This window comes from Parus major, chromosome 25LG2, assembly GCF_001522545.3.
Source record: "Parus major isolate Abel chromosome 25LG2, Parus_major1.1, whole genome shotgun sequence".
Classification (NCBI taxonomy): Eukaryota; Metazoa; Chordata; class Aves; order Passeriformes; family Paridae; genus Parus; species Parus major.
The window spans coordinates 596336-610170 of NC_031794.1; the positions used below are offsets into that span (position 1 = coordinate 596336).

General features: G+C 68.0%; 3 protein-coding genes across 4 annotated transcripts; 2 read left to right on the forward strand and 1 right to left on the reverse strand.

Moving 5' to 3' along the window:
* Positions 1 to 166: 166 nt before the first annotated feature.
* Positions 167 to 5257, forward strand: TARS2 (threonyl-tRNA synthetase 2, mitochondrial). Of its 2 annotated transcripts, none has more exons than XM_015650298.2 (18): positions 167 to 253; positions 388 to 590; positions 841 to 964; positions 1039 to 1160; positions 1304 to 1421; positions 1645 to 1706; positions 1778 to 1856; positions 2062 to 2205; positions 2277 to 2375; positions 2568 to 2734; positions 2825 to 2987; positions 3059 to 3196; positions 3272 to 3346; positions 3432 to 3532; positions 3860 to 3961; positions 4282 to 4354; positions 4475 to 4589; positions 5056 to 5257. In XM_015650298.2, the coding sequence occupies exons 1-18, from the start codon at positions 197 to 199 to the stop codon at positions 5202 to 5204; spliced, it is 2091 nt and encodes a 696-aa protein (XP_015505784.1). In that variant the 5' UTR covers positions 167 to 196; the 3' UTR covers positions 5205 to 5257. The 2 variants fall into 2 exon arrangements, with proteins under 2 accessions (XP_015505784.1, XP_015505783.1); XM_015650297.3 differs by having other exon boundaries at positions 168 to 253; positions 3269 to 3346.
* A 692-nt stretch (positions 5258 to 5949) lies between these two features.
* ECM1 (extracellular matrix protein 1) lies at positions 5950 to 9213 on the forward strand. Its single transcript, XM_015650237.3, has 7 exons — positions 5950 to 6185; positions 6763 to 6834; positions 7150 to 7448; positions 7697 to 8062; positions 8458 to 8678; positions 8831 to 8918; positions 8993 to 9213. The coding sequence occupies exons 1-7, from the start codon at positions 6146 to 6148 to the stop codon at positions 9164 to 9166; spliced, it is 1260 nt and encodes a 419-aa protein (XP_015505723.1). The 5' UTR covers positions 5950 to 6145; the 3' UTR covers positions 9167 to 9213.
* A 622-nt stretch (positions 9214 to 9835) lies between these two features.
* Positions 9836 to 13085, reverse strand: CTSK (cathepsin K). The gene is made up of 9 exons (XM_033519786.1): positions 13073 to 13085; positions 12303 to 12984; positions 11664 to 11799; positions 11428 to 11550; positions 11184 to 11339; positions 10894 to 11112; positions 10650 to 10815; positions 10461 to 10566; positions 9836 to 10370 (listed from the first exon to the last, which is right to left on the reverse strand). Exons 1-9 carry the CDS (start codon positions 13083 to 13085, stop codon positions 10271 to 10273), a joined length of 1701 nt encoding a protein of 566 aa, XP_033375677.1. The 3' UTR covers positions 9836 to 10270.
* Between the last annotated feature and the right edge of the window lie 750 nt (positions 13086 to 13835).

The window sequence follows — 13835 nt, forward strand, 5'->3', positions numbered from 1 at the left end:
GCGTGCGCTCCGGACACCCCTGAGGGGACCCCGGGCCGAGCCCCCCCCTCCCTGCGGCTCCTCCCGCCCCCTCCTTGGTTTCGTCCTGTCTGCGGCGCTCCCGCACCCCCGGGCGAGTCCAACGCGGCTTTCGCGGGGGGAGGACGTGGTTGACCCCGGTTCCGGCGGCGGTGGCGGAAGAGGCGGAGCCTCAGCCATGTCCGCGCGCGCCGGTTCGCGGCTGCTGCTGGCGGGAGCCCCGCGGCGACACCGGGTGCGCTCGGGACCCCCGGGACCCCCGCCCGCCACCTCCGGGGGACCCCGCGCCGCCCCTGCCCCGCTCCCTCAGCCCCGCTGGCCACGGGGCCCCAAGGGCGACCGGTGACCCCCGGTGATCCCCGTCCGCAGGTGTCCGGCCCGGACCCCGAGCGCCTCCGGCTCTTCCAGCGGCTGCGGGCGGCGGCGGCGGAGCAGTGCGATGGGCCCGGCGGCGGGGCCGGGGGCGGCCGCCTCCCTCCGGGGACCCCGATCCGCATCGCGCTGCCCGGCGGGCGCAGCCTGCCCGGCCGGGCCCTGCAAACCACCCCGTTCCAGGTGGCCGCGGAGCTCGGGTACGGCCCGAGGGCTTCCCAGGGTGTCCCCAGGGTGTCCCCAGGGTGTCCCCAGGGTCCCCGCACTGTCCGGTCGAGGTGCCCGTGCCCCTCAAGGTGTCCCCGGGAGGTTCTCGGGGTCTCCACAGTGTCCCTATGGTTCCCACGAGGTCCGTGGGGTCCCTGCTGTGTCCCCACGGTCCCCGAGATCCCCGCAGAGCCCCCAGGGTTTGTGGGGCCCCCACGGCATCTCCGTGGGCTGTCCCTGCAGGGCTGGCCCGGTGGAGGCGGCGCTGGTGGCCCGCGTGAACGGGACCCTCCAGGACCTGGACCGGCCGCTGGAATGTGACAGCGACTTGGAGCTGCTGGACTTCTCCACCCCCGAGGGGCGGGAGGTGAGCCCGGGGGCCGGGGGTGCGGGACCCGCTCCCCGCTGTCCTCACAGCCCCTGTCCCCCGTGTCCCCCCAGGCTTTCTGGCGCTCCAGTGCCTGTGTCCTGGGGGCGGTGGCGGAGCAGTTTTTCGGGGCGACGCTCTGCAGCACCCAGGCCACCGAGGACGGTTTTTTCTGCGATGTGCACATGGGCAGCAGGTAGGGCAGGGCACACGTGGTGCTGCGTGTCCCCGGTGTGTCCTCGGTGTGTCCTCGGTGTGTCCCCAGTGTGTCCCCCGTGTGTCCTCGGTGTGTCCCCGGTGTGTCCTCAGCGTGTCCCCAGCGTGTCCCCGTGTCCCTAGGACAGTGCAGAGCGCGGAGCTGCCGGCGCTGGAGGAGGCCTGTGCCACATTCGCCCGTGCCCGGCACCGCTTCGAGCGCCTCGAGGCCTCCTGCCAGCAGCTGGCTGAGCTGCTCAAGGTGCGACCCCCTCCCCAGAGCATCCCCATCCCATCTTAGGGTGGGGTGTGGGAGGCCAGCCTGGGGACATCCCTGGTTGGGATCATCAGCCGCGGTGATGCTGATCGGGACCGGTGTCACCCCCCTTGTACCGCTGTCACCACCTTGGTCCTTTGGCCCAGCACAGCTGTCACCCCTCTGATATCACCGAGCCCCCCTTCAGCTCATTGCTGTCCCTCCTCAGCACAACACCTTCCAGCTGCAGCAGCTCCAGGAGGTGACATCCCCTACGGCCACGGTCTATCGGTGAGCCTGGGGGACATGGGGGGGCTGTGGGTCACTGCAGCTGTCCCCACATCCATCCCTTCATCCCCCAGGTGCGGCCCCCTGCTCCAGCTCTGTCACGGGCCCCTGCTCCGGCACACGGGGCTGATCGGAGCCCTGCGTGTGCTCACGGTGGGTGCGGGGTGGGGTCCCCGGTGCCCCCGTACGGGGCTGTGGGGTGGGGTCCCCGATGCCCAGCCCCACTGATGTCCCCCTGTACGGGGCTGTGGGGTGGGGTGGGGTCCCCGGTGCCCAGCCCCACTGATGTCCCCCTGTACAGGGGTGTGGGGTGGGGTCCCCGGTGCCCGGCCCCACTGATGTCCCCCCGTGCCCGCAGAGCTCGGCTGCGCTGTGGGGGGGGGCTGGGGGCCAGTCCCTCCAGCGCGTGGCTGCCGTGGCCTTCCCCAGTGCCCAGGACCTGGAGCAGTGGGAGCGGGCACAGCACGAGGCGGCTCAGCGGGACCACCGCCGGATCGGGAAGGTGAGCCCTGCAGGGGCCGGGGGTCTCTCACAGCCACAGAGATCCCCCCAGTAATGCCCTCCCTGCCGCAGGATCAGGAGCTCTTCTTCTTCCACAAGTTCAGCCCCGGCAGCTGCTTCTTCCTGCCCCGCGGCGCCCACGTCTACAACACCCTCGTGGAGTTTATCCGGGTGCGGCTTCCCCTGACCCCGTTATGTCCCTGTCATCACACACCCAGACCGCCCTGCACCCCATCTCTCCAAACACTTGCCCCCCAGTTCCTGCCCCGGTGGCCACAGCTCTGGCCCCTCCCAGTCCCTGCAGCCCCCATGGCCGATGCTGTGGGGCTGAGCTGACATCCTCCCCTGTCCCTGTCCCCGCAGAGCGAGTACCGGGCGAGGGGCTTCAGTGAGGTGGTGACCCCCAACCTGTTCAGCCCCCAGCTCTGGGAGCTCTCGGGGCACTGGCAGCACTACAGCCCCAACATCTTCTCTGTCCCGGCCGCGCCTGAGACCCTCTCCCTCAAACCCATGAACTGCCCAGCCCACTGGTGAGTCAGGTGGCCCTGGGGTGCCCGAGGGGCTCCTGGGGGCACTGCCTGTCTCTCTGTCTCTCTGTCTGTCTGTCTGTCTGTCCCCAGCCTGATGTTCGCCCACCGGCCGCGCTCCTGGCGGGAGCTGCCCCTGCGCCTGGCGGATTTTGGGGTCCTGCACCGCAATGAGCCCCCCGGGACCCTGACAGGGCTGACGCGCGTCCGGCGCTTCCAGCAGGATGATGCCCACATTTTCTGCACGCTGGAGCAGGTGTCTGTCCCCCTGACCCCTCCCTGTCCCCCCAGAGCACATCACCTGCCCCCCTGACACCCCTTTCCCAGCTGGAGAGCGAGATCGATTCCTCCCTGGATTTCATCCGGACCGTTTACGCCGTCCTGGGCTTTTCCTTCCGCCTGGCCCTGGCCACCCGTCCCGATGGATTCCTGGGGGACCCCAAAACTTGGGATCGTGCTGAGCAGGTGGGATGAAGCCCCCTGTATCGTGTCCCCCATGCACTGTGCCCCCCTGACCCTCCCAACCCGTCCCTGCAGCAGCTGGAGCAGAGCCTGCGGAATTTTGGGCAGCCCTGGGAGCTGAGTCCGGGGGATGGAGCCTTTTATGGGCCCAAGGTGAGGCATTTTGGGGAGGGGGGGATCCTTGAAGGGGGCAAACCTGGACCTTTCTGGAACCTCCCCTGCCCTTTATTCCCGACAGATTGACATCCGGATCCGGGATGCTCTGGGGCGGCACCACCAGTGCGGCACCATCCAGCTGGATTTCCAGATGCCCGAGAGATTTGAGCTGGAATATGCCAGGTATTGGGAGGGGGGCAGGATTGGGGATTTGTGGGGGCCAGGATCGGGCTGGAGTTCCAGATTGTTGTGGAGGGATCAGGGTTGGGGCTAGGGGAGCAGGATTGGGATTGAGGAATGTCAGAAATGAGTGGGTAGAAACGGGGGATAGGAGGGGATCAGGATTGGGGTGGAGGGACAGAAATTGGGCTGGGATCTCAGGATTTAGGGGCAGACATGGGGCTGAGGAGTGTCAGGATTGGGATGGGGAAGGTAGAATTGGGGATTTGGGGGGTGTCAGGGTTGGGGCAAGGGATCCCCCTGCCCCCCTGACCCCCATTTCCCCCCCAGCCCGAGCGGGGGCCCGGCGCGGCCGGTGCTGATCCACCGGGCCGTGCTGGGCTCCGTGGAGCGCATGGTGGCCGTGCTGGCTGAGAGCTGCGGCGGGCGATGGTGAGGGGGTCCCCAAAAACACCCCATACCTCACCCCCAGTCCTACAGACAACTCCCAGTCCCCAGGGGCGTTCCCAGCTCCCAGAAACAGCCCCGGCTGTCTGGGCCCCCCAGTGTCACCCGTGTCCCAGGGTGCCCCATCTCGGGACAGGCTTTCCCCGGTTTTGGGAACACTCAGTCCCCAGGACACTCTCTGGATCCCCAAGATACCTCCATCCTTGGGGCACCTCCTTGTCCTGGGGACACCCTTAGGGCACCCCCTCCTTGTGTGTTCCCCCCTGTGCTCCCCACACTCCCCAGTGACCCCTGGTGCCCCCCAGGCCGTTCTGGCTGTCCCCACTGCAGGCCATGGTCATCCCACAGACCCCCGAGGTTGAGGACTATGCCCGGGAGGTGAGTGTGTGACCCTCCCCTGTGCTCCTCCAGACCCCCAAACCCCCCATACCGTCCCTCCATGTCCCCCACCCCCGTACCCCCAGTGCCCCCCAGCTCCCCACTGCTGCCGGGGTACAGGTGCAGGCAGTGCTGAGGAGGGGGGGGCTCCTGGCTGACCTGGATGGGGACCCTGGGACCACCCTGGCACGGAAGATCCGCCGGGCCCAACTCGCCCACTACAACTTCCAGTTGGGTAAGGGTGGGGCATGACCTGCAGACCCCCAAAACCCCCCCGGGACCCCCCCCCGGAGCCCCCCGGGACTGGCTGGACACCCCCATCCCCATCCTGGGTGCTGCTGGGGAGGAAAGCTGGGACCCTCCCCCTGGGAACCGCCTGGGAGCCCCCAGCACCCCTGAGACCCCCCCCAGGAGTCTGCTGAAGCCCCTCCTGAGACCCCCTTGGGACTCCAGGAGCACTGTCCTCCCTTGGGACCCCCCTGAAATCCACTCGGGAACTCTCCAGGAGTGTTTTAGGGACCCCCACCCCCTTTGGGACCTTCTTTGAACCCCCCCCCCGGGACTGTTCTGGGACCCCCCGAGACCCTCCTGAGTTCCTGCCCTGGGACCCCTCTGCACCCCCAGGGCGGTGGGTGCTGCTCAGGGCTGGGGGTGCCGTGTCTGGGGGTCCCCGTGCCCCCCTGACGGCCGTGCCCCCGCAGTGGTGGGGCGGCGGGAGCGGGAGCGCGGCACCGTCAGCGTCCGGAGCCGGGAGAACCGGCAGCTCGGGGAGCTGGAGCTGCCGCGGCTGCTGCAGCGGCTGCGGGAGCTGAGGGACGGCCGCGTCCCCGACGCCGAGCAGCGCTTCTGAGCGCCCCCCTTCCCGGGGAGCACCCCCAACTCAATAAACTGCTGGGAAACGTGCTGGGTGTGGTGGCACCGGGGCAGCTCGGGGCTGGGGTGCTCGCCAAGGTGGGGCAGGACCCTGGGGGACCCCCCCAAACACCTGGACACCCGCGCCACAAGGCTTGGGTTCCCGGATTCCCGGGCTCATTCCCAGATTTCCGTTCCCATTCCCGAGTTCCCCCCGGCGCTTCTGGGTCCTTCCCGCCGGGATTTCCCCCCGCCCACGCCGAGGGGAAAGTGGGGGGGTTGCGCAAAGCCCGAGTCACCCTTGCGGCCGCCCTTGGGCAATCGGGGGGGGCACGGGGCTGTTTCCTCCCCCCAACACCTGCCCGGGCGTGTGGGCTCAGCCCCGGGCGGGATTTGATTCTCCCGGGATAGGACGGGACCCCCCCCGCCCGGGATCCCCCTGTCCTTAGGTGACCAAGGAGGGATCAGGGACATGAGCTGGGTGATCCTCCCCTCTCCGGGGGTCCCTCTCTGCGCTGCCCTTCAGCCCCCCCAGCACCGGGGGTGACTCAGTGGGCGGGGGCCCCAAAACGGGGCAAAACCCACAAAAATGTGGTCTGACCGCTTCCCCCCCTGGGGGGGGGGGGGGGGGGGGGGGGGGAACCTGGGGCCCCCAGAGGGGGATTCGGGGCCACCAGGGTGGGGACAGGACCACCAGGGTGGGCACAGGACCACCGGGGTGGGGACAGGGTCGTGACGGCGTCCGCAGCCTGGCTGGGGTCGGGGTTGCGACCCGGGTCCTGTTTGGGGGTGCAGGACCCAGCGCAGCCCCCCGGGGTCCCCCTCCCGGCTCCGCCGCGACGTCAGGCCGTGACTCAGCCCCGCGGGATGTGGCCCCACGCCCGAGCCGGCCCTTCATAAGGCGGCGGAGCCGGCGGTGACCCTACAGAGCCCGACGCCATGGCGGCCTTCGGCCTCCTCCTCCTCCTCAGCGCCGCCGGTGAGTCCCCGCCGTCCCCACCCAGGGCCCCTCTGCACGGCTGGGCCCTCCCGAACACCTGGGGCCCCTTCCCGAACTCCCGGGTCCCTTCCCCAGACACTTGGATCCCCTTCCTAAAAACCTGAGATTCCCCGCAGAGACTTGGGGCCCCTTCCCTCACTCCTGGGACCCTTTCCCGGACGCTTGGATCCGTGTCCCGCACTCCTGGATCCCACCTGGGACACCTGGGTTCCTGCCCAGCTATTTGGGACACCTCCAAGGACACCTGGATCCCCACCCGCAAGTCAGGGCTCCCCTCCCCGGATGTCGGGGCTGCTGCCCACACACCTGGATCCCTCCCAAATGCCTGGAGGTTCCTGTTCCAAACACCTGCATCCCCTCCTGGGTGCCTGTGTCCCCTTCACGAGCACCTGGGGCCCCTCCTGAGCGTCGGGGTCCCCTTCCCAAACACCTGGGCCCCCTCCCCGTTATGGATCTTGAAGCCCACAGGTCTAGGAAGGTCCCAGCTTGCTGCTCCATGGGTGGGGGGACAGAGGGGGTGACCCTGCTGACCCTCGGTATCCCCCGTGGGTGACAGCGGTGGCCTCGGGGCAGCTGCAGCAGGTGGAACAGGAGAGACTGGACCTGCCGCCCCCCAACATCAAACAAGGTGAGGGGAGAGACGGGGGCACCCAGGGGTGGGGGACAAAGGGGGACAGCAGGACTGGAGACAGGGGGACGCTCATGGGTGAGGCTGTGGATGGGGGGACACGGGGGGGTCAGGGCAGGGGGCGGAAGGACGCAGTGATGCAGAAGCGGGGCTTGGGTGGTGGGAGTGACATGGGGACAGCGAGGGTTGGGCACTGGAGTGCGACAGCACGGCGTGGGACACGGACACAGGGACCAAATGGGGAGGGGGGGCACGCGGGGACAAGTGCAGGGAGGACACCCCCGCCGTGTGCCCACCCCTCCCTCCCTTTTGCAGTGCTGCAGCAGGAGCAGGACCTCGAGGTGCCCCCCGACATCCTGGTGGGGGGGGCCATGGGCGCTCCGCGCAGCCCCCCGCTCTGGGGCAGCGCCCTGGACGGGTTCCCCCCCGCCTGGCCCGTGGCCGACGCCGTCACCCGGCACTGCCGCGACCCCCCGACGCTGCCGCCGCCGCTGCTGCTGCCCCCGAACGCCTTCGCCCACCTGCGCCGGCAGGCGGCCGCGCTGGCCGCGCTGCGGCCCCGGCTGAACGACTGCTGCCGGCAGCACAGCCCGCTGCCCTGCGCCCGCCGCGCTGTGAGCCGGGGACACCGCGGGGACACCGCGGGGACACCGCGGGGACACCGCGGGGACACCGCGGGGGGCGGGATGTGGGGCAGGGAGACACTCTGAGGGACACGGAGAAGACGCGAAAACTCTGGGGCAGGGATAACGCGGGGACAGCGCGGAGGGGGAGACAATACCGGGAGGGGGCACGGGGGGGACACGGTGTCCGGAAGGACGCGGGGTGACACCGAGGGGGCTCTGCCCCCGCTGCCCCGCAGTGGACGGACGTGCTGGACGGGTTCTGCACGGATGAGTTCGGGGTGAAGACGCGGCAGTTCCACTGCTGCCACCGGCACGGGGCCGCGCGGCGCCGCTGCTTCTCCCAGGAGACCCCGGCCCCCACCTGGGACCCCAGCGCCGCCTGGGACCCCAACGTCGCCTGGGACTTGGTCACCGAGCCCCCCTTTCCCCCCGGCGAGCCCACGGCCGCCAACCTGGGCAACATCTGCGGGCTGCGGGCGCTGCGCCCCGGAGCCCCCGGCCCCGGCGGCCGCTCCGGGCCCCGCGTCCGGCTGCGAGTCCGGCTGGAGCACGAGTACGGGCGCTGCTGCCGCAACGAGAGCCTGAGCTGCGCCCACAGCGCCGTGAGTGGGGACACGGGCCGGGGGAACGAGGCTGCGAGGGAAGGTCGCGGTGCAGAAGGACCCCGGGCGTTTGGGAGGGTCTCGGGTGTCAAAGGGCTGGGGAGGGGCAGGTGTCCGGGAAAAGGTGTTTGGGAAAGGGCCGAGGTGTTTGGGCTGGCGCTCCGGTATCCGGGGAGGGGCCCCACGTGTCCCGGGAGTGACCCATGTGCCCGGAGCGTGACCCTGACACTCAGAGGCCGGGAAGGCTCCCAGGTATCCGGGAAGGTGACAAACGTGCTAGGGAGGGACCCCGGCGTCCGGGGAGGGGACGGAAGTGTCCCAGGGATGACCCAGGTGTTCAGGGCTTGGGCGGAGCCAGTGTCAGGGCGACCCTGGCCCCAATTTCTCCTGCCCAGTGGCTGAAGGGGCTGAATCGGTTCTGCCGGGAAGAGGCATCGGTGAAGACGGGGCAGCACCGGTGCTGCCAGCGGAGGGGTGCCCGGGACCGGGGCCGCTGCTTCGCCGCCGCCGCCCCGCACCCCGAATACGACCGGGAGCTGCACAACGTGAGCCTGGCCCGGCCCGGCCCGGCCCTGCTGCGCTCGCTCTGCGGCCCCACGCTGCTCTTCACACAGAGGTGAGTGACCCCGGGGGGACAGCGCAGTTCTGCAGCGCTCCTCATCCCCATCCCAGCCCCCCGGGACTCCCCATTGCTCAGGAACCCCTTTCAGGGAGGAGCAGTGCGCTCCCCCCCTTGAGCCCGCGCTCACAGCCGTGTCCTGTCCGCAGGCGGCCGGTACCGGAGCTGCTGGGGGCCGTGACGGCCGCCTGCTGCCCGCTGCCCCCCCAGGAACGCGGCCCCTGTGCCCGGGAGCAGGTGAGTGACCAAAGGGGTCGGGGCGCTGGGGGACCCCCCCCAGCCACCCTGACCCCCGTCCCCACTGCCCACAGCTGTCCCAGGGCATCGCCACGCTCTGTGCCACCCCCCGGGATGCCTGGCGGGACCCCCAGGGCTGCTGCTCGTGGGAGGAGCCCGAGCGGCGCCGCTGCTTCGACAACACCTACCTGAGCCAGGTGACCCTGGGGGCCGCCGTGCCCCCCCCGCCCCCCGGAGATGAGGAGTGAATCCCCCACAGCATGAGGGAACAATAAAAATGCTGCGGTGTCACCTCTGAGTGTCCCTGGTTTTTCGGTTCATGGAACTTCCTTATGCCTCACTGTCTCCATTGTTCCAGGGCCCCCCCAGGCCTCGGTGTCCCCCACGGGGCCCCATTCCAGGGTGTGCCGGGGTGTGGGTGGATGTTGGGGTGTTTGCACTGTTGGGGTGTGTCAGGCCTGCTGTGATACCTGTGTTTGGTTTTGGGGTGTGCTGTGGTCACCATGCTCACCCACACAGGGCACGCACGGGGGGCTCTGTGCACCTCTTCCCTGGATTCTTGTGGGCCCACAGTGTCACTGTCACTTGTGTCCCCACCATGGCCATGATCCCAGGAGGTCCCCAAATCCCTACATCCCCCAGGGTGCCCCCCCAGCCACGGCCGACAGTCCCTGGGAAGAGATGCTGGTCCCTGGGGAGTGTCTGGAGGACTCTGATGGGGCTGGGGGCATCCTGTGGATCCATCCATCCATCCATCCATCCATCCATCCATCCATCCATCCATCCATCCATCCATCCCAAAGCTCCTCAGCAGTTCTTCTCTCCCTGTTCTGCCTCACATGGGGCTCCTTGCCCCTTTGGGAAAAGGAAGAATTTCTCCCATCCCTGTGCCTGTTTCCCAGCACAAAGCAAACCGGTCCAAGCCTTATTCCCAGTTTTAGTTGAAAAATGAAGTCACATCATTCTCAGCAGCCTCCACTGGGATACGGGGTGGAGGGAGAGGGGGTCTATGCTCTCCACTGGGAATATCCCACCTCCACCCCAGTGTTCCTGAGGCAGAGGCTGCTGTGGAACCTGTTTCCTGAAGCACGTCTGGGTGGATTGGCCTTGGATCTAGCCAAGCACAGTCCATGGGAAGGCAGAAGCCAGCATGGCAAAGTGTGGAAAACAGAGTTGAGGGGGGCTCGTCCCCTACTCCCTGCAGGTGGAAGAGGGGTGTCTCTCCCCTTCCCAGGGGAAATTTCTCACGGAGACAAAGAATTCCCCCTGGGAGCACCGTCATCTTTGAGACTGGGAGGGAAGAGGCCAAGCTGAAGGCAGGGCAGTGGGCAGGGAAGGGCTGGGTGTGCTCCTCACATCTTGGGGAAGCTGGCCAGGTTGGCCACGCCACAGGCGTTGTTCATGTTGCGGGCTAGGAGGACGTAGCCCTTGTTGCCCCATTCCTCGCCCCAGCTGGAGGGTGGAAAAGCAGAGCCTGAGCCTCTGGAAGTGCCCCAGCCACCTGCAATTCCCAAGTGATCCCAATCCCACAGTACCAAGTACCTGTTCTTGATGATCCAGTGCTTGGTGCCCTTCTGTGCCCCGTAGCCCACGGCCAGCACGGCGTGGTTGATGTTCTCGGCATTGCAGCTCTCGTCGTAGTACACACCTTGGGGACACAGCCGGTGTCACCGGGCACGCCTCAGGCCCCCAAGCAGCCCCATGGCCCCTGATCTCCCCCCAGCCCCTCACCCCGGCTGTAGAACTGGAAGGAGGGCAGGCTGGCGTCGATGCCCACGGAGATGGGACCAATCCGGGCCACCGCCCTCTTCAGAGCCTTCTCATTCCCTTCGGGAATCTCACGGTAGCCGCGGCACTTGGCCGCCTTCCCAGTGGGGCTGTACATGCAGCTCTCGTCCTGTGTGGGGCCGGGAAGGTCGAGGTGAGATGGGGCTGGGAGGGATGGAGGGGGATTTGGGGCTGTTCCCCCTCACACCTGGCCAATGTAGGGATAGGAGTCCTCGGAGTCGATGCCGCGGTTCTGCCGCACGTACTCGAAGGCGTTGGTCATGTACCCGCCCCCGCAGCCGTCGTTGTTAGCCACACAATCCACCAGGTTTTGGGGGCTGAGGGACAGCAGCTTCCCTGTTTTCCTCTTCAGCTGCCCCTCCAGGGCACCCACCGAGCTGAAAGCCCAGCACGAGCCACACTGGCCCTGTGGGGAGACAAGAGGTGACACCAGGGTGACACCGGGGTGACCCCCTGCTCCAGGCACACCCGTCTTACCTGGTTCTTGACAGGGGTCACGTAGCCTTTCTTGCGCCAGTCCATGGCAGCCGGGGCTCTCTCGGTCCAGTCGGGGACAAAGAGCGTCTCGTTGTGACGTTGGTGACCACGGGGCACCTTCAGCCCGGTCATTGTCCTCACCACCTCCTCACTGGTCTGGGGAAGGAGCCCCGCTGGGTGAGCGGGTGGGTGGCAGCACCCACAGGTGCTCAGCCCCACTCTGTCCCCTCCCAGGGACACCCACCATGTCACCCAGGTGGTTCATGGCCAGCTCGAAGGTGTGGACGCCCAGGGCGTGCTCCAGGTTGTGGGTGTTGATGTATTTGAGGTTCTTCTCCCAAATCAGCCTCCGTGTCAGCTCGTCCTCCTGCACCGTGGGGCAAGATGGGCCAGGGGTCCTGCCTGTGCCCCCCGCCCTGGGGACATCCTTGTCCCCACCCTGGGGACGTCACTGGGGGTCCCAAGCACCACCCCTCGTACCTTGCCATTGTACTGCTTGCGGTGGGTTTTTTTCCAGAGCTCCCACTGCGCATCCAGTTCCCGCTCCGGGTGCAGCTGGGCCAGCGCCGCAGGGACCAGCAGCAAGGGCCACCACATCCTGGGGACCAGCGGAACACTGGGGACGGGGAGAGCCTCAGCCGTGGGGGCCGGGGGGAGGCAGGATGCTGTGCCCACCCTCCTGTGGAACTGGGACCCCCTGCCAGCCCTGGCTGGGACCTGGGACCCCTCCCTCCCCCGATTTGGGGCCAGGACAGCCCCGCGGGCAGCGCTGGCCGGGCGCCGGCATCACATGAGCCGGGACAGCTGGTTCCCGTTACCGCAGCCCGAAGCCGGGGGGGATTTTGGGGTGCAGAGGGTGCAGGCGGGGGGACATCGCAGCGATCCTGCCCCTCCCTGGCTTCACCCGGCGGCCCCCAGCCCCCGTTGGGGAACAGGAACTTGGGACACTTCCCCGAGCCGGGGGCCCCCGCTGGACGTAAAGTGCCTCAGTTTCCCTTTTTGTGCCTCCGAGGGTCCCGATTCCCGATTCCCTCCCGCTCCCACTGGGATCGATTTCCCTGGGGAAGAAGCCACCCGCCGCCTCCCTGGGTGTCCTGGGGACCCCTCCCCGCCGCTTACCCAGCACGGAGCCGTCGGTGGGAGCGCCGGGACGGGGCCTGCGGGAGCCGCGGCCGCTGCGCTTTTATCCTGCTGGATTGAGGAAGTTCGGAGGCAGCCGGAAAATTTTGGCAGGCATCGGGCTTGGATGGGCTGGAGGGAAGGAGGGGACGGGGAGGGGGGACGCGGGGGCTGCCCCCGGCTTCACGTGGTGCTGCGGGAGGAGCTGAGTCAGCCCCGGCGCGGGGCTGGCGGCGGGACCGGCCCGGGACATCCTCCTGTCCCCGGGTCGTTCTCCTGTCCCCGGGACGTTCTCCTGTCCCCGGGACATCCTCCTGTCCCCGGGTCGTTCTCCTGTCCCCAGGACATCCTCCTGTCCCCGGGTCGTTCTCCTGTCCCCGGGACATCCTCTTGTCCCCGGGACGTTCTCCTGTCCCCGGGACGTTCTCCTGTCCCCGGGATGTCCCCCCACCCCAGCATCCTGCCCTGGGGACACGCTCCTGTGTCCCGGCACCCCATCCTGGGGAACACCCAGTGTCCCCAAGTCCTGCCCGTGGCCGAATCGGATGGGGCTGAGCACCCACTCCCTTCAGGAGCGGCGGGACGGGCAGCTCGGGGACATCGTGTGACAGCAGGGACGGAGGACAGCACCCCACGTCTGTCCCCAGTGTCCCCAGCCCGGTCCCCCTGCAGTGACTGTCACCTCGTCACGCGGCTCCTGCCAGGACAGGGCAGAAGGTCCCGGTGGCACCAGTGCCCCGTCCCAGACATGTCACACTGGGGACATCAACTCATCGTCGTCATCGTCATCATCATCACCCTCCATCCACGGGAGCAAGGGTGGATCATCCCAGGACGGGAGAGGGGCGGGGGGGATGGAGCAGCACCAAGAAGGGGGTGCGTCCCTGCCAGCCCTGCCCCAGGGGGGTCCCCAGGAGAGGGGTCACCCCCCGTGTGACCTGAGCCCTGTGGGGACGGGGCTGAGTCACCCGGGGCTCCAGGGCACAATCAGCGCCGGCAGCACGAGGCCCTGACGTGGCACTGAGTGACCGGGAACCGAGGGGACCCACGGGGGGGAATAAATAACGGGACCTGGGGACAAAACAGGGAGGGGGATTTGGGGACATTCCTCCAGGATGGGGACAGAAAGAGGCAGAATCCACTGGAGCCGAGGGACCTGGGGCTGGGACACCCCCGAGGGGCTCAGCTCCTGCCCCCCCAGGGAGTTTAGGATAAAATCCCCCCCAGGACCAATGCTGGAGCTCCCAAAGCACCCCGCCTGTCCCCCTGGGAACCCTGCCAGCCCCTCCTCATCCTCCTTCCCAACAGATTTGGCTGCTCCAGCTGGTTTCCTTCTCCCAAGGTCTGGGAAATGTGGGGGGGTTACAGCCATGGGAAATGGGAATTTTCCTCCTCCTTCAAGAGCTGAAGAGGAAAGGCCCAGGACGTGATGGATCACAGGATGTCTCCAAATGGGATGCTCCCACTTACCCGCAGAGAAATTTGGAATAAAATAAAAACAAACAAACAAAAAAAAACCACCCCAAAACAAAC

Coding starts and splice junctions, on each gene's coding strand:
- TARS2 (XM_015650297.3), top strand. CDS start 197: ATGTCCGCGCGCGCCGGTTCGCGGCTGCTGCTGGCGGGAGCCCCGCGG. Junction 2,206..2,276: donor ACCACCGCCGGATCGGGAAG/GTGAGCCCTGCA, acceptor TCCCTGCCGCAG/GATCAGGAGCTCTTCTTCTT. Junction 3,347..3,431: donor GAGCCTTTTATGGGCCCAAG/GTGAGGCATTTT, acceptor TATTCCCGACAG/ATTGACATCCGGATCCGGGA.
- ECM1 (XM_015650237.3), top strand. CDS start 6,146: ATGGCGGCCTTCGGCCTCCTCCTCCTCCTCAGCGCCGCCG. Junction 6,186..6,762: donor CCTCCTCCTCAGCGCCGCCG/GTGAGTCCCCGC, acceptor CGTGGGTGACAG/CGGTGGCCTCGGGGCAGCTG. Junction 8,063..8,457: donor TGAGCTGCGCCCACAGCGCC/GTGAGTGGGGAC, acceptor TCTCCTGCCCAG/TGGCTGAAGGGGCTGAATCG.
- CTSK (XM_033519786.1), bottom strand. Junction 11,340..11,427: donor TGAACCACCTGGGTGACATG/GTGGGTGTCCCT, acceptor CTCCTTCCCCAG/ACCAGTGAGGAGGTGGTGAG. Junction 10,371..10,460: donor CACTGGATCATCAAGAACAG/GTACTTGGTACT, acceptor TCCACCCTCCAG/CTGGGGCGAGGAATGGGGCA.